General features: G+C 43.1%; 1 protein-coding gene across 1 annotated transcript in view; it reads left to right on the top strand.

The window, feature by feature from the left end:
• Positions 1-25,864, top strand: part of LOC109395942 (voltage-dependent calcium channel subunit alpha-2/delta-3-like) — a 280,829-nt gene that overhangs the window by 197,098 nt on the left and 57,867 nt on the right. The window contains exon 3 of the mRNA XM_019667392.1: positions 4,103-4,219. Coding sequence (XP_019522937.1) covers positions 4,103-4,219 — 117 coding nt within the window. The remainder of the gene's footprint in view (positions 1-4,102; positions 4,220-25,864) is intronic.

The following is a 25,864-nucleotide window of genomic DNA, read 5'->3' as shown; positions in this document are numbered from 1 at the left end:
GATTAGAAAATTCAGGTAAGCAAAATAAAAAATAAAAGGAAAGATAAAAATCCATTTCTAATTGCACAGCCAGCTTTGAACACTTGGCATGTCGTTCTAGCGGTGTGTTCATGTGTGTGCTAATGTGTGTGCGCATGGATGCAGATTAGTAATTGAAAATAAAAAGTCACTGATTACTGTCTGTCTCATGCTGTCTGCACATTTCCTGCATTCTTTTACACAATCGGGGATGCCTGTGTGGAACTCAGTTGTGCCTTTGTAGCTTACTCTATCCAGTTGCTGGAGGTCACATTGCTTGGTTTCATCCTGTAGGCACATTTTTGAAGGTTTTGATGTATATCACCATTCTAAGCTGCTAGAGGCTTGGGGTTGATTAATGGCTATCACTGGGTTAATCTCTCTGTTCTTCAAAATCCTTTGATTCCAGCAAAGTGTAACATTTCCTGGTAAGAGTAAGGCATTACGTTGTTTTGACCTGATTCCAACAGGCATTAACACATTTTGAAAAGCAGAGTGTTTTTTCCTTATGGGATCACTTCCCCGGGGTGGTGAGAAAGGAGACTGGGCTTGGTTCATTGGCCAAGAGGACCATCGTCACATGTCCTGAAGGGAGAAGACTTAGGTTGGCAGAAGAATGGAACCAGCGAACTGCTGTGTTTGTCCCAGATCTGGAGTCCTTGGCTTGGCAAAGAGCTTCATGTTGTGATTGGTAAGCTAGTTCACCAGGCACAAATAGTCCTGGGAGACTGACAACCCTGCAGAAAGCCAGTGGCTCCTTCTCACAGAGCAGACTCAGAAGAGACGATGAAGCAGGATCTTATTGACAACTTGGGAGACGGTGAGAATTAATGAAATTGATTCCCTTTTAGAAGTCCATTGGGGGAGGAGGAACCCATGTAACTAACAGAGACAGTTCAGAGTAATGGCCCCTATATAAAAACCAAAAGATTCTAGGAAAGGCTAAGTGAAATCCATTTTAGTTTTCTTTATCTTAAGCGTCTAGATCACCTTTAGTTACCGAATTACTTAAGACAGAGATTGATTTCACTGACTCTGTAAATATTAGACTGACATTCATTTTGTTTTGTTTTACTCACTTTTTGAACTTTGTATTTTTGGTGGTGAATCAGCCTTGGCTATAAGCTGGCCTCAGCTGCTGGCTTTTGGAGCACATCTGGCAGGCAGCAGAGGACCCCCAGGATTTTTGGCTCCAAAGACATTGGCTTTCATTTGAACTTAGGGAAAGTTTCCAGTGATTGTCACTGAAGTTTTATTCATACAGCAGAGGACGCTGTTAGCTTGAGCCAGGCTTGGGCTGGCTGGCCTCCCACATTCCAGACCAACCCAGCCAACCTCCCAAGGGATGGGGAGGTCACCTAGAGAACCGTAGGACAATGTAGCTGCAATGCTTGCATGTTCCTTGTGTTGTAACATCGCAATTGTTCTGCCACAAGTTCACCTGGAGAAGTCCTGTAAGTGTCCAGTGTGGGCCAGTGGGGGACCATGAGGACCTGTCTTCACCCCCTAGACCACACAAGTTACCTTGCCAGGAGGGGTAAGCCCTGGGGGCTCAGACAGAGGGTGCAGCTTCCTTGTCTTGGGGAACCAGAACACCCTTGTTGAGGAGCAGGGGAGGGCTAGAAGGAGTACTGGTTTTCCAGGTAAGATGCACTCAAGAGACTCTGAAGACAAACGTACAAGATTTTTATGGATGTTTTCAGGGCGCAGGGAGAAACCTGTCATTTACAACTTGTGGTCCATTATAGGATCACACAGAGCAGCTCAGAGCATCTTATAAATAATATAGCAGATGTGAGTCGTCCGTTGTGGTGCAGACTCAGGTTGTTCAGACTAGCATTTTGTTTATATGTTTAGGATCGCCTTAATTCTGAGAAATGCCAAGTCCTTGGGCCTAATGTTCAGGTCAGGGCCCTTCCTGCCATTCCCACCTCCTACGCTGTCAATGTCTGGTGGTGGGCCCTGGGGACTGCTGGCCAGATGCCCCCAAACTCTAGGGATTTCTTAGAGGTCAGAGGAATGCTCTCTTTATGTTTGTTTCCTTAGTCACTTCCTCTGTCTTCAAATTCTAATCTTTTCCTTTCAGATGCCCAGTGGGAATCTAAGCTAGGAAGGGAAGCATTTTGTCACACACACACACACACACACACACACACACACACACTCACTCACTCACTCACTCACTCACTCACTCTTCCTTCCTTGGGGCAAGGCATGACTGAGCCTCCTTTCACTTTACATTTTTGAAGGTCTAGGAAGGGAAATGGGGAGAAAATACAAATTTATATCTCAAAAATGATCCTGCTGTTAAAATGTTATTATATTTTCCACTTCAAAAATGATTCTCAAGGTCACCAAAGCCAAGGTACGATGTGGAGCCCTTTGTTTTTCCTAAGTAGGAGCTTGTGGTGAGGGGTTAGTAACTGATTCAGGTTTTCCCCATAAATAACAGTAGATATAAAGCCCTCAATATTTTCAGTTCCCCAGCCTTTTGATAGCTACAGGAATGGATTCTGTTGACATTAGAAGTATTTGGAGCTCCATTTGGAAGGTTTTTATTAGTAAACAATATTTCTTTCCAGTGGGACCAAAATTAAATCTCATTAAGCCAATCGTTTTAGACTCAGGACCCCTTTACACTCTTACAAAATATTGAGGATCTCTAAGACCTTTTGTTTGTACGGATCATGTTTATTGATATTTGCCATATGAGAAATTGAAATCAAGACATTTAAAAATTAATTCAAAACATAATAAAAACTCTGTACATGTTAACATAAGTAACATTTTATGAAAAATAACTCTGTTTTCCAAAAGAGAAAGATTTCGTTAGAGGAGTGGCATTTGGTTTTCATTTTTGCAAATCTTTTTAAGGTTGGTTTAAGAGAAGATAGGTGATTCTCATATGTGCCTCTGTCTTAAATCTGCTCTGATTTGTTAAAAATCTTTGAAGAAAATCTGGCTTCACATAGGTGTGCTGTTAGAAAAAGGGAGGACTTATGGGTCCCTGGAAGGGACTCTGCAGGAGTTCTTGGGCCACTTTGAGAACTGCTGGTTTAAACAGATAAACGACCAGGGCATATGATGGTTTTTAAATGAAAAATTGTTTTTGAGAATTTGGGTAAACTATGAGTCAAATCCGTCCCTTATGAACAGACTAACAAATTATGAAATCTTATGTACAGTGGTGTTTTTATGGTTTTTGTACTTATTATACATGTTCCTTTCTGTGAGCTCATAGGAAGCCCTTAATAATTGAGTCGAATTACTAAATCCATAGCAAGGGCTCGGTCATTATAAAGTGTTTGTAAGATGCTCTGCCATGTTACTGTCTTTAATTCCTACCCCAGTTTAGGAGTTGGCAAGCTTTTTCTGTAAATGATCAGAGAGTAAGTATTTTAGATTTTGTGAGTCATCTGGTCTCTGTTGTGACTACTTAACTTGATCGAGTATGTAAACAAATGGGTATGGGTTTTGTCCCAATAATACTTTATTTATAAAAATAGGCGATGGGTTGGATTTGGCCCAAGGGTTATAGATTGCGGACTCCTGCTGTAATTATACTTTAGAGTCACAGCCTTGAAACTGTTTTTCCCTAAGTCTTTGACCATAAAAAAATTAAGTCAGTGATGTTCAAGGGAAGAAAAAAAACAAAAAAAACCACAAAAGTTGAATTTCTTTATTTTTATTCTGTGATACATCTGGACTAGTCATTTTCCTGGCTGCAGGATAGCTAGTCAATCTGGGGCGGTCCTCCAGAAGAATGGTTGACTGTGGTCAAATTGGAAGCACAGAGTGTTGATTTTAACTGAAGAGGATGACTGATAAAGAGTTTATTTGCTTTAGAGTTTATTCTTTTCCTAGGTGCCAGATAAGTTTCCAAGAGAGTCAGAGCTAATTGTCACATTTCTCTCTAGTTGGTTTAATGATTTTGAAATCCAGTCCCTTCTCCCCAGATCCGACAGACACAACCCTATTATAACTTTGTTTTCACTTAACTCCTTGTAGGTAGATATGCTGTGACATCACGTGGGCGGTGCTTTCTGGTGTCATGTGCCTTTATTGTTGCCCTCCCTCCTTACAGAAATATAAAGAATATGAGAAAGACGTCGCCATAGAAGAAATCGATGGCCTCCAACTGGTGAAAAAACTGGCAAAGAATATGGAAGAGATGTTTCACAAAAAGTCTGAAGCAGTGCGGGTAAGTGCCTCTGGATTCTGCTCTGTGTTGTCCTAAGACACCAAGGCAGTGTCAGGGACCAACTCTCCAAGATCAAAGTTGACTCAGCTTTCTTTTTTTAAGTCTAGTTAACCAGGAAACATAGTTACGAGGGGCCCGATTGCCCTTTCCACATGTGGTTCAGGTGCCAGTTTTTGTCTTATAATTTTGTGCCTTCAGCAGAGGTAGCACTAATTAAACAGCCATAGAGAATGGCTGATGACTGTGCAATGCATTCCCTAATTGCCAAAAATCCTTCAAAGGTACATTGTGGTTCAACTAAGCAACTATAAAAACTTTAAGCGATGTTTGCCAAAATGTGGAATTGAAAATCTAAGTGGAATTAAATGAGTCAAGATGAAGTCAGAAGTTCTCTTTATCGCTATTGGAATATTATTGTAATTATAATGTTTGTCTTGACCGGTAAGAGGTCCCTGAAATTTCCTATTATCAGCAGAATAAGTGGAACGACAGTGCACAGATATATCATTTTGGATTTCCAAAGTGGCTTCTGACTTTATTCCTTATGGCCAGCTAAAGAGGGCATCTTCCATTCTTGCTTTAGGTTTTTTGAGTGGTGCAGTATCCTACATTAATGCCATATTGGCAGAGGATTATGGGAAACCATTGCAAAACTGCATAATTCTATATTTCTAATGTATTGTTTGCTTACCTTTTGGTTTTAATAATTATCTCCAGAATTACTTCGTTACAAAAGACCACTTCTTACTTTAGCTTCTTTCACACTTCTTTGGCTAGATCAGATTTCCACAGTTTATTTTTGCTTTAGGCCTGATGATCCCACACATTTGCTTGTCTCTAAAACATTTTTGTACTATTTTGATTCAGGGAAGGAGGGAATGTAATTTAGTAGGTGGGAACATGAGTTTGACCAGGTTCAGTGCCTGCCTCTGTCACTTCCTATGCTTTGATGTCCGGTAAAGCAGTCTCAATTTCCTCACCTGCAAGTGGGAAAAACACACAGGAAGTGTGAAGATTAAACAAAGTTATGATTTTGAGCCACTTAGCAGAGATCCTGGCACATAAACGGTGCTCAGTGAATGGTAGCTTCTACTGCTTCTATGATTATTAACTTAAAAATGTTGAGACATTTTTGGTGGAAACTCTGAAATGCCTTGGAAGAAAAAAAATACTTTGATCTGCCACAGAATATTGTGCTGAGAGGCAGCCCTGGGAGCTGGGTGGTCGTGTGTCCTTATGTCCCTACCTTGAAGCAAGTGGTATTCTTTACAGGCAGCATGGTGGCCATTCAAATCTAACAGTCAGAAACCTGAAAAAAAAAAAAAAGCCCACCACAATTGCCATTTTTTATTTATAAAATGGACACCCCTTTGATGGAACTTTAAGAATATATCAAAAAGTTATCAGAGGAAAAAAAAAATCACCTGAAGTCCCACCACCCAGCAGGAAACCACAGCTTGTGTTCCTGTGTGTTTCCTTCCTTCCTATCTTTTTTCTTTGCATTTCTATGCGTGTAAATGTGTGGGTTTTTTTTTTCAATTTGCAATTGTGTTGCCTCTTCACTTTCCTATCCAGCTTCTTTTTAGTTCTTTGTACCATTATAACGCCAGTATTTTCTTGTGTCACTGTATTTTGTGATTTTCTTAAATGCCTCATAATATTGCAACCTGTGGGTGTGTCATAATTGATCCGCTTGCTCCTCTGTATCTGGATATTTAAGTTGTTTGCAAATTTTCACATCAATAATGCTGCAGTGAATCATCTTGTATATTAATAATACCGTAGATCAAGTGACTCAGCGCTTACTACATTGGGTGTGCCTCTAAGGATCTTAGACACACTCATTTATCCTTATAGCAGCCCTGTGATGGAAGTTACTATCATTTTCCCCATTTTTCAAAAGAGGAGACTGACAGGCAGAAGGTAAGTCACTTTCTGAGGTCACATGGGAATTGAGAGGTAGGCTCCAGGCACATGGAGATCCTGGAGTTCACAATCGTCATCACTTCCATGCTCTCAGCATCCTGTAACAATTTCCTTAAGATGATTTCTGGAATGGGGAAGACAGTTCAGAGGCTCTGAACCAATCTTCTAGGCTCTTTGCATATGAAAATATTTCTGTCCAGATAAGGCTATGCCAATTCACAGTCCCTTCAGCAGGAGTGGTGGTATGTGAGTGTCCCTTTTCCTGAATCCTTGCCAAAAAAAAAGTTCTGTTTTAAACACTAGTAATGACATTGTCCATCTGAGAGAGGAAAAAGTTGTTTTAACTTATTTCCTTGTGAATCACAGAATTTTACAGTAGGGAGACATAAGTATCCTTAGGTTCTGCCTCTGCAATTGACAGACAAGGAAGTCCTGGTGTGTGGAACTCGGGGGCTTGTGCAGCATGCCGCGCTAACCGGGAGGTCCCACCAGCAGCAGAGGCTGGACCCGGCTCCTCAGAGGCAGGGGGCCCACGTGGCAAGGGAGCAGTTGGCAAATCTCAGTACTGCCCCAATGTGGGAGAGGCTGGTGAGAAAAGCTAAGTAACCCGGCGGACTGCTTTTCCTCACTTACTTCACTGGAGATGTTAGGAGGAGTCGATGATTTACTAGTCTGTGCTTATGGTTATGGAGTTCACTGTGCACCAGGCCCTGTGCTAAGCACTTTACATGTGTCCTCTGGTTTCATTCTCGAATCAACCCTGGGAGTGAGACACTGTTACCATCATTGTTTCAGAAATGAACAAAGAGGCTTGGCAGGGCGAAGCCATTTGCCCAGGTCACATGGGCAGGCTCGGTGGAGTTCCTTCCCCACCCAGGTGGTAGAATTGCAGTGGCTCTGTGTGTATCTGCGTAAAGTGTTTAGCACAGTGCCCGGCAAACAGTAAATGTTCGGCAAATGTTTGCTGTTACTGCTGGTTAAGGGATCTTGCAGTCTATGAGCATTTAATAGTGAGGGTGATGACAGGAGGGAACTGAATTTCGAAACCTATTTGCTTTAAATTAGTGAAGTTGGAAAAAAAACCCCAAAAAAACACTGCTATGATTGGTGTGGTTCCTTTGAAAAGGAAAAAAAAAAAAGTTGCTCTGTTTGCATTGAAATATTCCCAGAGTAAAGCTATCCAGAATTCTCAGAAATGTGTATTTCATGTATTTTAAAATAGATGTACAAGATCCTTTGTAAGCATAATTGATGCTATAAAATCTGGGTTAAGCAGTCCAGGGTATGTGGCTCTCCCCTGCTCCTAATCTTTAAACAAGAAAGAGGGCTTTTATGTCAAGTTGGGGTTTGGTCTTGAGACAGTTTTGTCGTTGAGATTGGCCTGGGCTCCATTGTCAGTCAAGCGGCTCTATCGGCAGCAGTCAGGAACCATGTGGCATTTGGAGGGAGACGAAGTGGCCACTGAGTGGCCTCCTGGATGTTGGTTTATGTTGAGGCCAGGGAGCAATGGGTGTGACTGCTTTTCATACTATAATGACACCTTACTTCTTGAATAGGAAAGGTTGCTATTTGCCATGGGATCTGTGAGCATTTGGAGATCAAAGACGTCAAATCCAAATTTTCCTGTGGGTTTGCAGCAGAGTCATTATTTGGGGCGTTGCCCTAGGAGGCACCTCAGTTCACCAAGGCCCTTTCTTTCCCATGCCACCCACCGAGCAGCGACCGCCCCACACACCCCTGCTCAAATGGCCCAGGAGAAGAATGAATTTTAGAATGTGCTCCATCATTGCCATGCACCATACCTGGTAACCTTCCGTTTCCAATCCCCCGTCCCCACCCCCAGCAATCTGAGTCAGGTCAGCGGGCCTAGCGCCTCCCCAAGTGTCTTCCTGCCAATAATTGATTCAGCACCAAGTGCTCACAGATGGTGGATGGCTGGAAGGACTCAATAATATAAGTGTATCTAAGAAAAACAATCTTGCAAACAACACTGATTGTTAAAATTTCCTTTCACGTATATAAAATATTTATGAGACTGGCAATAGCAATTTAGAGAACTACGCGCATACTCACACCTTTAGTTAACTTCAGTTAGTGCCGGGGGATAAAAATGTAGCTCTGTAGTAACCCAGTCCCTTAATATGCCTGTCATCTCTCGGCTGTTAAACAGTGTTGATCTTTTCCTGTCTCTTCTGGCTTGATTTCATCATTTTGCCCCATCCCTTTCCCCAGTGATTAGTTGAATCAGAGTGATTTTATCATACTCGTCCCCTATTTGAATTACTCTCCACTATGCAATTATCCTATCACAGAAAGTCCTATTTTCTCCCCGTCAGATGTCTGAAGTAAATGTGAAACCTAAAGTGGCCTGCCCATTACATAACCTCTGTCATCTGGTTGGTAATGGACGATATGTAACTTTTTTTTTTTTCCCCAGGCCAGCAAATTACCAATAACCTCAGCTTCAATAATTGCCATTAACATAATGGTGCCGTCATTATGGTAGCATTTCTTAACTAATATTTTCTGTCACGTTTTCATGCCATTGGTGGTTTAAATCATTTTTTCCATTCCACTTGGAGGCTCAATGTAGGTTGTTTTAACTTGAAGCCAAATCAGATTTGAGGCAGTGATGCTACTCCCTGCTTTTCTGTATGATTGTGCCCAAAACATTATCTCCCAACTTCCCTTGTTCAAATATATTCATGCAACCCAGCCCTCAATGAATGCTGCGGTTTATCAAGTCGTAAGTCCTATGAATGGACAAGAAAAGAAATCGGTTTGCTTTCAATTCGTCAACACTTTAAGGGAGAGATTTCACATGCCAGACGTGGAATAAGTGATGTGCATCAGTCCTCTGCCAGCTGAAAACTCCCGTCGGGCCATTCCTAAATGACCTGGAAGTGCTCCACTGAACTATTGATGGGAGGTGTATTTGACACAGTTCCCCTTTCCGCTGACTTGCTGATGGTGACAACCCCTTTTCTCTGATGTGAGAGGAGGGGGCAGGAAAGGATGTGCATTCCATCGGTTGGGTTGGCGCCCAGCCTTTCCTTTGTCTTTAAAATCCGAGCCTCCACTAGGAGTAGCACAAACCGTCACACCGCTGGAAGGATCATCTGAGGCTCCAGCGACCTCAGAGCAGGCACTGCTAAGCGTGCTGTTAGAGGACAATCTGTAGGAAGGAGCTGAGTAACCGTGGGTTTCTTTGACTATAGGGATGTACTTTGAGGACAGATTCCAGCCCAGCCAGGGGGAAGTAATGATCCTGTGACTTCAGAAAGGTCCTTATGCTCGAGATGAGCAGCACAACCTGAAAAAAGTAGATAAACCAGGAGATGACAAGAAGAAGGACTTTGGAGAATTTATACATCAACACTATAGGATTCTCCAGCAGGGTTTTGTAAAGGGTGGGTTCTCCACAGTGGTTATTGCCTTTGATTGGGTGGCGCGGCTGAGGGGCGGCCACTGCCCTCATCACACTGATCTGGGCCAGAATTGCAACATCTCTGTGTCTTCCTTGGTCCTGGTTTCAGGGCCAGACACCGATCCACATGGCCTTCACTACTGGGCTCTACAGAGGTCAGGTCTCCACAAACTTAAACATGTTTCACAAAGAGAGACGGTATCTAGTTTGGTAGCATATCAGCCAAAATAGTAAGTATTATATTTGCTGTTCGCATTCATTTCCTCCGCAAAACAGTTAATTTTCAGTGTCTAAGAGAACAAATTTCCATGGGGATGATGAAGAGACATAAGGAAGAGACATAAAAAGCAAGTCGTAGCTACTACACTCACTAAGGAAGAGCCTGTTGTTTTCAAACCTTCGGTAAGGTACCAAATAAATTTTGAAAGCACTCTGCAGCTCATACCTGTAAATAAACTTAAATCCTGTTTCATTTGTTTTCGATTTACATTGATAAAATGATAAATTGGGCACTAGAAGAAGAATGTGTTGCTTAAAAATAAACATGTTTGCTCTTGGGAAAAGCTGAGAGAGACTAGATTATATATGAAGCTCCCCCTTCCTATAGCTACCTGCTGTTCATTGCAGAACCGATTCCCATTATAGCTGTACCACGGAAAGTAATTGCTGTTGTACAGTAATTCAATTTCAGTGCATTCACGCATCAGTTCACCGATAGGGGTTTATCTGGAGGAACCCGGGACTTGAAAGCTTTTTATCGAGAAATTCCACATGCAGCAAGACGTTTTTCCTAGGTAACGAATATCAGTATTTGCATTTAATAAACATTTACCTTCTCAGAAAGATGGATTTTTTTCCCCCTGCAGAAGAGATTTACACCAATCTTCCAAAAAGCTGGAGGGTACTATTAAAGCGGCTTTCTCTAGCTGTTTTTTGACTGGTGCGTATCTGTATATGTATGACTATAAAACATATCTATGTTTTTATGCAAATACATATACACTGAGGCGTGAAAAGCAGGGTGCGCCCAAGGAAAGCATGTTCTGTACCAAAGAATATATGCTATAGAAGGATTGATATCTACGGACTATATGAATACTTCTGGTTTGAAAACCATCTATGCACTCATATATCTAAGCATGGTGAAAATTATCGGTGAGGTGTACTTTCAGACAGACATCCATTAAGTTGGAAATGAAATCAATTATTTTGTCTATAAATTTCTAAATTTCTAAAGGTTCTTAAGACAGAATTCATTCTCCCCATATAAAATTATTCTTAGATCATAAGGACTCTTTAGATATTAAGTCCAAAATGAGCTGTAGAAGTCATAGGAGCTGAGTTTACCTAATATTGCTAGATGGTCTTTAGTTCTCAGCCAATAGAGGGGACTGTATATCAGTAAAAGATTTTTCTGCCTTCTGTTCATATCTGATCTCATCTCAAAATTTCAAAACTTGTTCCTTGAAAGAGGAGTAAGTTTGTTTCAGGAAAAAGAAAACCACGTTTTAAGTCACAAACGAACAAGGAAGAGACTATTATTTTTTATGTTGCTGTATTTTGCTGCTTATTTGCTTTTTGTCTCCCTCTAGTCCCTTTCCCTCCCTCTCCCTCCCTTCTTTCCTTCCCCTCCCTTCCCTTCCCTTCTCCTCTCTTCCCCTCCCCTCTCTCTTTCTTTTATTTGGCAAGCTGAATTGCAAAACTCCCATACACATATGTAAGAAAATTTAGAGCAGAAACCTCAAACCAGAAGAAACAACAAAAAAACCCCAGCGATCTGGATTCACCAGCTCTGATGAGGCCGGCGAACCATTCTTGTTTAATGGTTGATGGTAAAACCACATGGAACCTCGTGGCCCTTGTGGACTTCACCCCAAATGGGGTTGGGGTTTCCGCTAATGTACTTTGCATTGTATCAACCCGAGCTTCACAGAATGGCTCAGAAGGCTTCTCCCACCCGCCCAGAGAGTGAGCAACTCGCCTGCCTCCTGAGTGCGATGAGCTTCCTGCTAAGGGAAGAAGGGGGGAGCGCGGGACATTGTATGTGCTTTTCCCGTCTCCTCAGCCTCTTCCTCTTCCATCAGCCTCACATATGGCAAGTAGGGTTGGCCTGGTGAGCTGTATCCTAGCTTTCCTGTTTATTTTGGGATGTTGACCTATAGAAAGTTCTTCTTTGTTGGTAGAACCACTGCACCAAACCGTCCCCAACTTCATGGGTTTTTGTTCTGTTCCCGAATATTTGACTAAAAGCTCTTTATTTTCAGAGCTTTATGAAAGACTTAGTTGGGTTTTCTATGTAACTCACCTCAATCATGTTTGTTTTCTTATGCTTTTTGTTTTGTTTATATCGATTATACATGTTTATTGGAATAGAAAAAAATGAAGAAAATGATAAAAGAGAAAGTAGAGATCACAACACTAAGAAGTATTAAAAGTTACGACATCTTTTAATACCTTTTGCTTTTAAACTTCTTTTTAAAAGATCTTTTAAAAATATAGCTAACATACAATATTATATTATTTTTTAGGAGTACACCATAGTACATTTATATACCTAATCAAGTGATCACCATGATAAGTCCAGCAACCATCTGACACTGTACCACGCTATCATAATATTATTGACTATATTTTCTATGCTGTATGTTACATCCCCATGACTTTTTTATACCTGTAAATTTGAACCTCTTATTCCCCTTCACCTGTTCCCCTCCTTTTTAAGTTTTTCAGTTACAATTGACATTCGATATTATTTTATATTAATTTCAGATGTACGGCATAGTGGTTAGACATTTGTATAATTTAAGAAGTGATCCCCCTCACTAGTACCCATCGGGCACGATACATAGTTATTACTATATTATTGACTATATTCCTTATGCTTTACTTTACATCCCCATGACTATTTCATAACTACAATTTGTACTTCTTAATCCCTTCACCTTTTTCACCCTGTCCCCCAGCTGCCTCCCATCTATCACCCCAATAAATCTAGCACCCCTCTGACACCATACATAGTTATAATATTATTGACTGTATTCCTTTGCTATACCCTACATCTCCTTGACTACTTCCTAACAACCAATTTGTAGTTCTTAATTCCTTCTCCTTTTTTCACCCACACTCCCAACTCTCCCTTCCATCTAGCAACCATCAAAATGTTTTCTGTATCTATGAGTTTGTTTCTGTTCTTTTTGCTTATGTTGTTCTTTAGGTTCCACATATAAGCAGAATCATGGTACATCTGTCTTTCTCTGTCTGAAATACTCCACTCAGCACCCTCCAGGTCCATCAATGCCACTGCAGATGGCAAGAACCCATTCCCTTCCTTGGCCGAGCAATATTCCATTGTATGTATGTACCACCTCCTCTTTATCCATTCTTCTATCGATGGGTACCCAGGCTGCCACCACATCTCCGCCAATGTAAACAATGCTACAAGGAACATATGGATGCACTCGTCCCATTGAAGTAGCTTTTTGGGTTTCTTCGGATAAACACCCAGAAGGGGGATTATTGGGTCTTTCTTTGTCTCCTGTTATAGCCTTTGTTTTCAAGTCTATTTTGTTTGGTATAAGTATTGCTACTTCAGTGTTTTTTTTCTTTTTGTTTTTTTCATTTCCATTTTCATGAAGTAACTTTTTCCATCCCTTTACTTTCAGTCTGTGTGTGTCTTTCAATCAATCTGAAGTGAGTCTCTTGTAGGCAGCATATGTAAGGGTCTTGTTTTCTTATCCATTCAGCCACTCTACATCTTTTGATTGGAACATTTCATCCATCTACATTAAAAGTAATTGTTGATAGATATGTAGCTATTGCCATTTTGTTATTCATAATTTTGATTTTTTTTTTTGGTTTTAAAGAAGGCCCTGTAACATTCCTTGTAATACTAGTTTGGGAATGCTGAACTCCGTTAGCTTTTACTTGCCTGGGAAACTGTTTATCTGTCCTTCAATTTATAATTATAGCATTGCTGAGTAGAGTAATCTTGGTTGTAGGTCCTTGGTTTTCATCATGTTGAATATTTTGTGCCAGTCCCTCTGACCTGCAAAGTTTCTGTTAAGAAATCAGCTAACAATCTAATGGGGGTTCCCTTGTAAGTTACAGTAAGTTGCCTTTCTGTTCTGCTATTAGGATTCTCTCCTTGTCTTTAACCTTTGGCATTTTAATATAATGTGTCTTGGTGTGGGCCTGTTTAGGTTCATCTTGTTTGGGACTCTGCATTTCCTGGATTTGTATGTTTATTTCCTTCTCCAGGTGAGGAAAGTTTTCAGTTATTATTTCTTCAAATAGGTTCTGAATCCCTTGCTTTCTCTTTTCTCCTTCTGGTACCCATCTGATATGAATGTTGTTATGCTTGATGTTGTCCCAGAGGTCTCTTAAACTATCCCTAATTTTTTGGATTCTTTTTTCTTTTTGCTGTTCTGAGGGGTGTTTTCTGCTACTTTGTCTTCCAAATTCATTGATTTGATCCTCTGCTTCATCTAATCTGCTGGTGATTCCTTCTATTTTTCATTTCAGTCATTGTATTCTTCACTTCTGACTGGGTCTTTTTTTATGGTTTCTGTCATTTTTTAATGCTTGTTCTCTCTTTGTTGAAGTTCTCACTATGTGACTTGAGCATCCTGACAACCATTGCTTTGAACGCTGTATCCAGTAGGTTGCTTGCCTCCATTTCGTGTAGTTCTTTTTCTGGAGTTTTTTTGTGTTCTTTCGTTTGGATTATATTTCTTTGTTTCCTCATTTTGGCTGCCTGTCTACATTTGTTTCTATGTATTAGATAGGTCTACTATGTCTCCCAGTCTTGGCCGGGTGGTCTTATGTAGTAGGTGCCCCGTGGGGCCCTGGCATAGGCTCCCTGATCACCTGTTCTAGGTGCTCCAAGAGTGTCCCTTGTGTGGGTTATGTGTGCCCTCCTGTTATAGTTGAGCCTTGATTGATATTGGCACACCAGTGGGTGGAACTGACCCTCAGACTGATTGGCTGTGGAGTTTGCCCACATCCACAGCTTACAGGCTGCTATGCAGGGACCTTACCTCACTGAGTGGAATTTGCCACAGCAGGCTCTGGTGCCTGTTGAGACCGTCCTTGGTGTGTGCCACTTGTAGGGCTAATTGGGCAATGCTCTGCTATGGTCTGAAGCACACCTCCAAGTATGTTGCATCTGGGGCCTCTTGGGAGGGGCTCTGTTGCAGGCTGAGAATACCCACTGCCTGTGACTGGCTGGGAACTACCTGGTAGGAGCTATAAAGCTCTCCGTGGTTGTTTTAGCTGCCCATGCTAAAGTTGGAGGCTCATAGGAGAGGACACACTATGAACTGAGGATGGTACGATCAGTACCAGTCCTGGGGTAGCTCCACAAAAAGCTAGGACACCCTGAGGCCTCCTGCCACCTACCAGCTCCCTTAAGGTTCAGCCACTGATAAAGCCTCATACGGAACATGAGTTGCGTGTGGGAAGTTCTCAGGGAGTCACTAAAATAGGAAGAGTTGTGGTCACCAGGTTAATGTAGACTCTGGTTTGGTGCTAATGCTAAGCCTGGAGCAACTCAGCAAAAGTCTCAGAGCACACAGAGGCCAGTCACTAACCACCTGGAATCCATGGATTCCAATAGTTTTCCAAGAAAGAGTGCAGTGTAGGGGTCTGGCTGCTTGAGAGAAAGTGCCTGCGGCATTGGAGTTGCCTAGGGTAGGTTCTCAGTGAGTCAGCAGGGTGGAACAGCGGAGCTCACCAGACCAATCAGATTCAGATTTGGCCTGTGAGGGGAGGCTCAACACAGGAAAGATGGCGCCCGCCTTCCGGCTGCACAGGAGAAGCACCCCACACAGGGGTCCCTCTTTCCTCTCTCTGTCTCTCTATCCGCCCACCCACCCCCTTTCTCTCTTCCTCCTTCCTTCCTATTTGGTTGGAGCTGATGAAGGAAGACTTAATTCCTGGACAGGGAAGGAGGAAGAAGTCAGTGTTTTGAGGCCACAACTTAGCAAAATAACCATGACCTCCCTGGTGTCCTCTATGCCTGACTGAGTGACCTTTTGGTCATGATGCATAGACCAGGCTTTAGAACTAGGGTGTGTGTCTCCAGGCTTGGCAGATGTTTTTCCTCATGTGGCAGGCAGTAAACACAAGCAATTTCCTTGTTCCTTTATAAGAAATGGAACAAACTAATGCTATGAGTAGGTTCAAGAGGCTATCCATAAATTTCAGAGTGATGTCATAAAGGAGAATTTTGGAGAGATGCTAAGAGTAGCTGCCAAACTCATTGCCACCTTCTGGGCTTGGTGTTGTCCTTGCTGTAGCCTGGCTGGGTCAGGGCACTCATCCAGAGCACTGCCCCACCCCTCCCAGCATTGTCTATCATAACATCCTGCTTATTCCCTTTATACTCCTTTTGAAAGAAGTTGTATTGACTCTGTTAATCTCAGTGTTGACTTGCAAATTGCCAGACTCTGTGCTAGAACCCCAGAGTCATGAGGGCAGGGACCATGACAGTCATGCTTGTCTTATGTCCCCAGGACAAGGTGCGGTGTATGGTGAGTGTCCATGAATGGACTTGCCACACTGGTAATAATGCTGACAGGCACAAACGCCTGATGCTTGGGAAGACCATACGGTCACCAGGACGTGGGGTTCCAAACATTTCCTGCGTGTTTGTGCCTGTCCTGTGCCCTGTCCCTCACCAAATGATCCATTTCTCCTCTGTCTTACAGGTGAAGTTTGGATTTGGTTTATGTTGTACAATGATGAGGAAAGAGAAAAAGAAAAACATCACTTTCTCATCCAAAGTGAAATGTCATTTGAAATCGTATTTTTCATTTTCATTGCCTATTTTTCTTTTCCTTTAAAAAAAAAATCCAGTTTTGAAAGATTTCCTGTTGCTTTGGTCAAGACCGAGTGCATGGACCAATCAGCCTGGAGAAGAGAGGCTCACGGCTACAAGATCCCATATGAAATTACAGTGCAGATCCCTGCCTTTAGCCCATGTAGCACTTACGCCCCATCAGGGAGCCCACGCAGAGACACCGAGCTCACCCTGAGGTGGTCTGACGGCCTCAGCCGCTAGAACTAGTAGAGTGAGGTGTCTTCTGTAGGAGGAAGATCTGCAGGACACCATCTAAATCAAAGTGGGTGGGATGGAAGGGACAGGGGGCGGCTCAGTGCAGTTGTTTTGCAACAAGGTGCTGGTTCCTGTTCTGATTTTTCAGAGCATTACATGGTTATTTCAGCATGCCAGACCAGATAGAAAACAATGCCACGTAATTCATACTCAAGCGAGGCAAAAGAAATCTTACAAGGCCTATGGGCGGGAGGAAATTATGGTGAATCACTGAAGTGTCACCATCAATAGATCCAAATGACAGAATAAAGCCATAATAATAATAATAACAACAATAAAAGACTACTGGCTATAATTGTATAAATTACTGGCAACAAATTAAAGGTTTTCGGAAATATTTTGAATGCATAGTTAGTATGTTTAACCAAGAATTGTTAGTGGCATCAGTTGTCCTTTTTTTTTTTGGTCTTTGCTTAGTTTTCTATATGGAGGTAAGGAACAGTTGGTCTTGCAAACACAGGGAGATTATTTACGTTTTCTAAATTAGGTTATGAGGGGAAAATGAAAAGGTAGTTAGGAATTCATTGGCATTTCATTTACACTGCATTCAGCGGAGGGATGGTAGCCCTTTCGAGTAATCAGAGTCTTTGTGAAAAATCAGCTAGGATATCGTTGATTGCATATCCCAAGCTGTACTGGCTGCTTGAACAGACAACACATAATGCTTTGTACTTTAAGGGGCAAATGTGGACTTTTTTTTTCTTGTGTGCTTTTTTTGTTTGTTTGTTTTTGTTTTTGTTTTTGTTTAGCTGAGCCATCCTGCTACCTGTTGGCAGCTCAGTGGCTGCTCAGCTCGGGCTGGACTCGAACCACTGTTGCTCAGAGCTTCTTGTGTGCTTTTTAACTGATTTTCTGGATGTCAGTTGGGGAGAAAAATCACATCCTTGGGAATATATTTAGAAAGCCTGCATTCCCAGTGATCACCAAGCATCTCATCCCTTATGGGCTCCGTAGACAGGAACTTCTCCAGGAACCCCTAGAAGCCCATGGTGGCTGTCGGAAAGTAGACCCTCATCTTGGCCACAGTGGGGAGTTTTTTATAAATATCCCAACATCGCCAGTGAGTAGAAGTCTCCTCCTTCCCTCCAGCAGGTGTCTCTGTAAGAACTCCAGCTGAGGCAAAGGTACTGGCCCTCCACGCTTTCACTAAGGGGTGACCAGGCAAGTGCCATGGCAGTGCCTTGGATGCAGCCCCAGGCGGGAGCACAGTCAGGCTTGCAGGGGAGCGAGGCTTGCAGGCAGCTCTTTGGCCAGCTACATGGGGGCCTCTGTTCGGAGGCTTGTTGAGTCGGGCAGTCTGTCTCCATGAGGACTGCCCCCAAAGGGCTCAGTGCCCCCTTTCCTGGCTATGCTGGGAGCCTGTCACTGCACTCTCAGTGGCCATGGTCTGGGGACAGTGTGGCTCTCATCAGGAAACTAGAGGTGGCCTGGGAGGCCAGACATGGAGATGATTTACTCCAGAAGTGTTCAGCCCGCCTCATTTGGCAGAAGTGACCACAGAGTGGAGGCCATGCTGTTCACACTCACGGAAATGGCTTCAGTGGAGATGGGGAAGGCAGAATAAAGCACCTGGCTCACAGCTGTAAACCTGTGGCCCCTGGGCGAGTCCTGGCCACAGACAGGGTTTACTGGATTTGTGTGGGCTTTGAGAAAAAACTGAAGTCACACATAAAAATATGAAGGGATATAAAAATATCCAGATTTAAAGCTTGAAAAATTGAGAAGCCCTAGGCGCCCATTCCCACATGGCAACACTCAGCGTGAACTGCCAAGTTTGCTGATTTCCATGCTGTTGCCCAGTCGTTTATTTTGCCCCTCTGGCCCCAATGAGCATTGAGTTTGCAACCCCTGGATTACATCAGGGCCACAACCTCTTTTAGGGAACATATTATAGCAGAGTGACTGAGTGTTCGAAGTTGGAAAGCTCATAGGCAGGTTACTCACAGCTTTTAAAGTTCCCTCTATAGAAAGTAAGCTGGGGACATTGTCTTTGTTATCGTCATCATCTCCATCACCATCACATCACCATTATCATCATCATCATCATCACATTATTGGTGCTTCTCATTTGCCAGGCCACAATGCTATGCTTTACATATATTACCTCATTTAAATCTTACAGCCTTTCTGAGGTTGGATTAAAAAAACAGTTCTTGGCTGGAGGTGGGGGAATGTCATTCACAGGACATCAGATTAGGGGGCAGGGAATTTCCCCCCCCCCTCTCTCTCTCTTTTTCTTTATCTCTCTTTGAGTGCCACCACATGGGACTGTTTCTGAGATTTTCTTGACCTTTAACATTTTAGGATTTTATCCCTTGTTTTAGGCTCTTACTCGTAAGAAGTCCTATTTGTTGTGTATTTTTTCCAGTCTCCAAGAAGACCTGATCTATGTAAATAATTGTTGATCTGGTCTCATTCACAGAATCAGGAAACTGAAATCATAGTGATACCCTCTCTCTTAGTCCCTCCCCCAGCACACGTTTTCCTACTAGAACGATGACTGAGACACTATCTCATGAGGAGAAGGGGATGAAAAATGCTCAAAGTGGTGACATTTGAATATGTGGCACTTATCTCTCTGTGCAGGCACCTTACAGAAAAAAATAATTCATCAAACTGCATTCAAGAAAAAAGAGCATTAAGCCTTCATCAACAACAACATCAAAAGCTCACCATGGCAGGAACAGGACAATAAAGGAGTGATTTTAGCAGAATTAACAGGAAGAAATTATCCCCATACATCCTTCCTTTTTATCACAGTGTGGTATATTTACATATTTTGAAATTTTAGATTTGCATAGTCAATGATTTTAAATTAGATTCTCACATTTCCTCTCTGATGTTTGTCACGGGAATAACTTGTTTTATTAACTGTGTGTTTGCATTTAAAAAACAGTTATCTAATCATTAGCCTAACCCTGGAAACACAGCACCCAGTTCTACCTTTGCAATTTTTTCGATGTTTTTGTGAGATATAATTTGCATATTTTATAATTCACTCATTCAAATTGTACAATTCAATGCTTTTTAGTGTATCCACAGAATTATACAACCATCACCCCAATCAACTGTAGATTGTCATCAACCCAAGGAGAAAAACCTGTAGCCATTAGTAGTCACTACCTATTCCCCCAAATAGGCAAACCCTATTCTACTTTGTTTCCAAAGATTTACCTATTCAGGACATTTCATAGATATGGAATCATAACAGTGTGTGGTCTTTGTGACTGATTTCTTTCACTGAGCATAATGTTTTCAAGGTTGATATGTATTGTAACATGTATTGATACTGTATTCTTTGCTATGATCAAATAATATTCCATTATATGGATATACCACATTTTGTTTATCCATTCATCAGTTGATAAAATCCATTTTTTTAGCTGTAAGGACTAATGCTGCTGTGACCATTTGTGTACTAGTTTTTGTGTGGACGTGTTTTCATTTCTCTTGGGTATATATAGGAATGGAATTGCGGGATGACATGATAATTCTGTATTGAACTTACTGAAGCACTGCCAGACTGCTGTTAAAAGTAGCTGGACCATTTTATATTCCCACCAGCAATGGGTGAAAGCTCTGACTTCTCCATATCCTTACCAACGCTTGTTATTATCCATCTTTCTGAAACACGTATCCTACTGAGTGTGAAGTGGTAGCTCATTGTGGTTTTGACTTGCATTTCCCTAATGACTAATGATGTTAAGCATCTTTTCATGTGCTTATGGGCCATTTGTCGATCTTCCTTGGAAAAATGCTTATTCAAATCCTTTGCCCATTTTAAAATTTTGTTTGTCTTTTAATTATTGAATTGTAAGAATTCTTTATATAGTCTAGATACTAGTCCCTTATAAGATATATGATTTGCAAAGAGTTTCTCCCACAATAAGGATTGTCTTTTCACTTCCTTGATGATATCCTTTGTAGCACAAAAGTTTTTATTTTGACAAAGTCTAGTTTATCTATTTTTCCTTTTTGTTGCTTGTGCTTTTGGTGTCATATCTAAGGAATCATTGCCTAAGAAACCATTGCCTAATCCAAGGTCATGAAGATTTGTGCCTATGTTATTTTCTAAGAATTTTAGTTTTAGCCCTTACATTTAGGTCTTTGATCCATTTTGAATTAATTTTTGTATATGGTGTGAGGTTAGGTTCCAACTTCCTTCTTTGCATGTGGATATCAATTGCCCCAGTATCATTTGTTCAAAAATACCCTTGCAATTCAAGGTGAGTTGCTTTCAGCCCTGACATTTAACCAACCCAGTGCTATCGTCTGAAGAGGCTGGATCATTATAGCTATAATCAGAACAACACTGCAGTGCTGACTCTGACAAGAATGTATTATGCACTCTCCATATTATCTGATTTAATACTCACAGTCCCCATCTGAGCTGGGTAGAGTTAATAACAGCTATTAGCTCATGTTATAGGTGAAGCACCTGAGGCCCAGTTTCTTATTACTGGTATTAGATAGTTGAGATTCCAAACCAGGCAGCCCTTTCTCAGCCCTTTTGTTGTAGTGCTTCTCCTCAGGTTTTTATTAAGAGCCCATCAACAGTGGCTGCCAGAGGCCAGGAACCTGGCTAAGAGTACTTAAGGTGTATCATTTTAGCACTTTTCAAAGTTTAAAGTTCATCAGAATAGCCCAGGAATATTGTTAGAGTGAAGATTCCATTTCAGGAGTCTGAGAGCCTGCATTTCCAAAGAGCTTACAGGTGAAGCCAAGATGGTTCTCGTCAAGAGATCACAGCTCCTTGCTGAAAGGAATTAGTTCCCTGGTTCTCAAACTTGGCTAGCATTGGAATCACCTGGAAGCTTAAAATCTACATAAGCCCTCCCACAGCGTTCTAATTGACCTGGCCTGGGTCTGGATGTGACCTTCAGCTTGGGGATTTTTCAAAAACTCCTGGGAAGTTGGAATGTGCAACCACCAAGTCTGACCAGCACTGAGGTAGCTCACCCCATCCTCCAGGGAGCACCACAGTTAGGCACTTTTGTCTAATTTTAGAGGCTGGTTTCCAGCTTCTAGCTGACTTGCCCATAGTCACAGAGCTGCCAAGTGGTAGAGCTGGGATTCTAATCCAAGCCTGCCTGATTCCAACCCTGGGATTCTATCCTAGGATCACCTCTGTGTTGGAGTCAGTGTGAAAGGGAGCCTGCGTGATGTGGGTAACTTCCCCTGGTGAGTGACCCCTTGGAGAGGGTCCCCTGTCACTGGTGCTCCAGGGCTGCTGGGCCCCTTCAGTACCCTCCTCATGTAGGGGCCTCCGTTGTCGTCTTGGTGTGCCTATGGGACATGTGCACATCACTCACTTTCTGCTGCTTGGAAACGACCGGATGCCGGGTCACAGTTCCCATAAATCAAGTTCAGGGTCTCTCATTTACCTGGCTATTTCAGCAGGGAATTCGGCAGGGTGAACTAATGCCTTTTGGGAGTGGGACAGAGTTCTCATTTCTTGCAGAATTTCAAGGAGGAGAAAATAAAAGCTTTGAGAGGAGGGGTGCGATTTGTTTGTCTTCTCTTCCTGTCTTTGTCCCTGTAAGGCCTGTGTGTGGATATGAGCGCTCCCCGCACCTGCCCTGTCTGTCCATGGCCATGGCTGCTTTTACCATCCCATCCCCTTTGTGGACTGGGAGCTGTATCCCATGAAATGGACAACATGGGGCCTTGGCATTGGCCACTGTCAGAACTGGACTGACAGTCACAGGAAGAAGTGCAGGCTCCCTCCCCACATGGAGTTTACAGCCTGTTGGAGGAGGCAGCTACTGTGTCGGAAGTTAGGGGAGTGGGGAAGTCGTGGAGGTGGGAGGTCCTGGTTGCTCAGGTGGCGCCCACTGGGGAACTGTGGAGTGATGAGGACTGTACCCCAGAACCCAGCAGATGGCAGAGAAGGGAATTCGGGCAGAAGGAACAACATGTCTGAAGCTGGAGAGGGAGCAGAGACTGGGACAAGTTGAAGGAGTTGAAAGGAGGATGGAATGGGGGTTGGGACTGGAATGGAGAGAGCAAGACAGGGGGGCCATTGTGAGGTCTAGGAGGTGAGGGGGGTGTCTGGGGGAGTGGGATTAAGGGGGTCCAATTTGTGTGGTTATTTGAATACCTCCTTCGCCAGCGGTCGGGCCCGTTTTGCTCCCTGTGTGAATCCCAGCATCTTGCAACCCTGGCTGGGCGGGCAGTAGGAGTTCACTGGAAAGTTTGGTGTCACGCTAAGGAAGCAGGCAGCTGCAGGACAGTTTGAGATTCTGTCTGCACAGCTCATTGGTTGGCTCCCTTTCCCATTGTGCCGAGGGCACTGCTGCCACATTCCCCACTTTTTTCTGCATATTGGATTTATATGCGCCCACCCCTTCCCTCAAAAATGTACTTTGCCCCCTCTAATCGGAAGCAGTGCTGTGAGGTGGCACCTCCAAATCGCAGTGTGAGGCTTGGCTCCTTTGTTGCCAGTCTCTCCTCCAGCTGAGTGCACTTTGGTGGTTAGAGAGAACAGATCCTTTGAACAGCCCCAGGGGTGCGGAAATCCCCCAGGGAACCCTCAGAGGAGGGGGCTGTGAAGTCGCTGCAGCCTCCGTTGTGCTGGGAGGCACCATGAGGTCTGTTCTCCGTGGAAACAAAAAGCCCAGCTTTTTGTATTTTCAGCTACATTTAGCAGATGGATCAGCTCTGGATTGTCCTATTTTGGGGAGTCTGACCCACCACTCAGGCGGTAAGTGGGTGGGGCACCTTCTGGGGGCCAGCCCAAGAGGGACAGTCACCCATTAGTTCTCCCAGCCTGCCTCCCACTGGGTCTCACCTCCTTGGAGGCACTTTTAAGGAGATGGCATATGCTTAGCTTACTTTCAGCAACGGCTTCTGGACGCATGTTCCCTTTGTCTCAGTGGCCCCAGCAATTGAAGAGCAGTCCTGAGAATTACCTTCTCTTGTACCAGCAGGAGTCCAAGGCCCACGCCATTTGTTTGGCCTGTAGAGCTCTGATGCACTTGATATTCAGTCAGCTCTCTGGAAACTGGTTCATTTCTTCTTTGGTAGGTAGCACACCTGCCTGGGCTTTGGGGCCTTGGACACCAGGGGTTAGCCATCATTTACTGAGTGAGACCTTACCCTACCTAAGACTCCGTGTCCTCGTCTGTGAAATGGACATGATAACACATGACAGGAATCGTGACTCTTAGACGACAGGTAGCGCTGGGTTTGAGGCTGGCTCCATCAGCCCCTGAGCCCAGGTCTCTTCCTTTTTGGATTGGAAACAGTCATACAGCTGACCTCAGAACTGATGTGAGGGTCAAATGAAAAACATGGATACGGCATTAACCCCGGTGTCAGAGACATAGTGAATCGTTTGTAAATGTAATTATTTTATTTGCACATGTAAGCTTGCATCTTTGACTACAGCTTGGTGGAAACGAGCTCTGGTTCTGGTATGGAACGCCCTCAGGTCAGACCCTGTCCCAGGTGTTTAATAGCTGAATAACCTGGCCCAGTGTACTTAGGCTCCTAAACTTTAGTTTCCTCGTCTGTAAAATGGGGATTACAATACCCACCTAATGGAGGTGTTTGGAGGGTCAAATGAGGAGATTAGCATGTTAGCCCAGTGCTAACATTATTGGTTGCTATTACTCTTTAGCTCTCTTTGCTAATAAATCGGACAGAAAGCATGAGTGTGACAGAACACTTAGTGGCCACATTTCAGGAAGTTTTGAAAAGGTACTTCTTTGATTAGCACGTCCATTTCAAGGAGGTAACTTAGAAGACATTCTCCCTCTCAGAATCCCAGGAGCCTTTGTTTGCAGGGCAGTCACCAGTGGGTTGTGGGGAGCTCCCCTTTGCCCTTCCCCTGTCAGCAGTGAAGCCTCCTGCCCTGCCCAGGCCTACTTCTTCAGGAGCAATCAGCCAGGAAGGGTCCCCGAGGGGACAACGCGGGCCATCTGCAGCTCCTCCGGGGAGAAAAGCCCATGGGAGTGGGCCTGGTGGGCAGTGTTTTCCCCGAGGCCCAAGGGCTCTGCTCTATGGCTTTACTTAATCCTTTCAAAGCCCTTGCTTGTCTGAGGAGAGGCAGAGCAGCGGGTTACAGAGAAAGTTTAGAGCAGCGGTTCTCAACCTTCCTAATGCCGCGACCCCTTAATACAGTTCCTCATTTTGTGGTGACCCCCAACCGTAAAATTATTTTCATTGCTACTCTATAACTGTGATTTTGCTACTCTTATGAATCGTAATGTAAATATCTTTTTGTTTTCCGATGGTCTTAGGCGACCCCTGTGAAAAGGTCGTTCGACCCCCAAAAGAGTTGCGGCCCACAGGTTGAGAACCGCTGGTTTAGAGAAAGAATACTAGACTGAACCTGAACTCATCAGCCCTAGCCTTTCAGCCAGTGTCCAGTGAGGACAGCTGTAGGCCCTTTAGGGCGTGATGCACTTGGGGAAGCCCAGTGACAATTCTCCGATTGTCGCTGCCTGACAGTTTTAACAATTATATGTGTATTTAATCTATATTTGAACATATACAACTGCCTTTTAAAGCAAATTTATATAAGTTATGTGAGTTGATTTAAAAAAATGAGTAAGTTAAGGTGAGATTAGGTGGACAGTTGCGGCATGGTTTTGGGGGCTGGTTGGAAACTCTCTAGGACCCTGTCATTTGGGAAGAGGACAAGGTCAAATGTGCTGGATGTGACCATGAGAAGCAGTGAACTAGATATCTGCAAAACAGCCCAAGCTGATCTCGAGTGAAACAATGCATAAGAAAGAATCAGATATATAGCAACACAGATCTACATAAATTAAAAGCATATAAAATGGAGTATTACTCAGCTATAAAGAAGAAGGAAATAGTACCCTTTGCAACAATATAGATGGAACTAGAGAACATTATGCCAAGTGAAATAAGTCAGTCAGAAAAAGACAAATATCATATGATCTCACTTATACGTGGATTCTAAGGAACTGAATGGATGGGAGAAGTGGATGGAGATAATCTCAGAGACACAGAGGAAGAACTGAGGGGTGTTAGTTGGGAGGGGATGGGGATGAAGGAGAAGGGGAAGGGATGAGGCAATACAATATGGTAATTACAATATGGCCTCAGGAATAGGAAAAGACAGTCTGAGGAATATAATCAATAATGTTGTAAATATTTCTTAGGGGGCCAGATGAACTCATGTCCTGTTGGGGAGACCACTTCATAG

The sequence above is a fragment of the Hipposideros armiger genome, unplaced genomic scaffold (genome assembly GCF_001890085.2).
Source record: "Hipposideros armiger isolate ML-2016 unplaced genomic scaffold, ASM189008v1 scaffold_496, whole genome shotgun sequence".
NCBI lineage: Eukaryota > Metazoa > Chordata > Mammalia > Chiroptera > Hipposideridae > Hipposideros > Hipposideros armiger.
The sequence above is the reverse complement of the archived record's forward strand: the minus strand, read 5'-3'. Positions and strand labels throughout refer to the sequence as shown.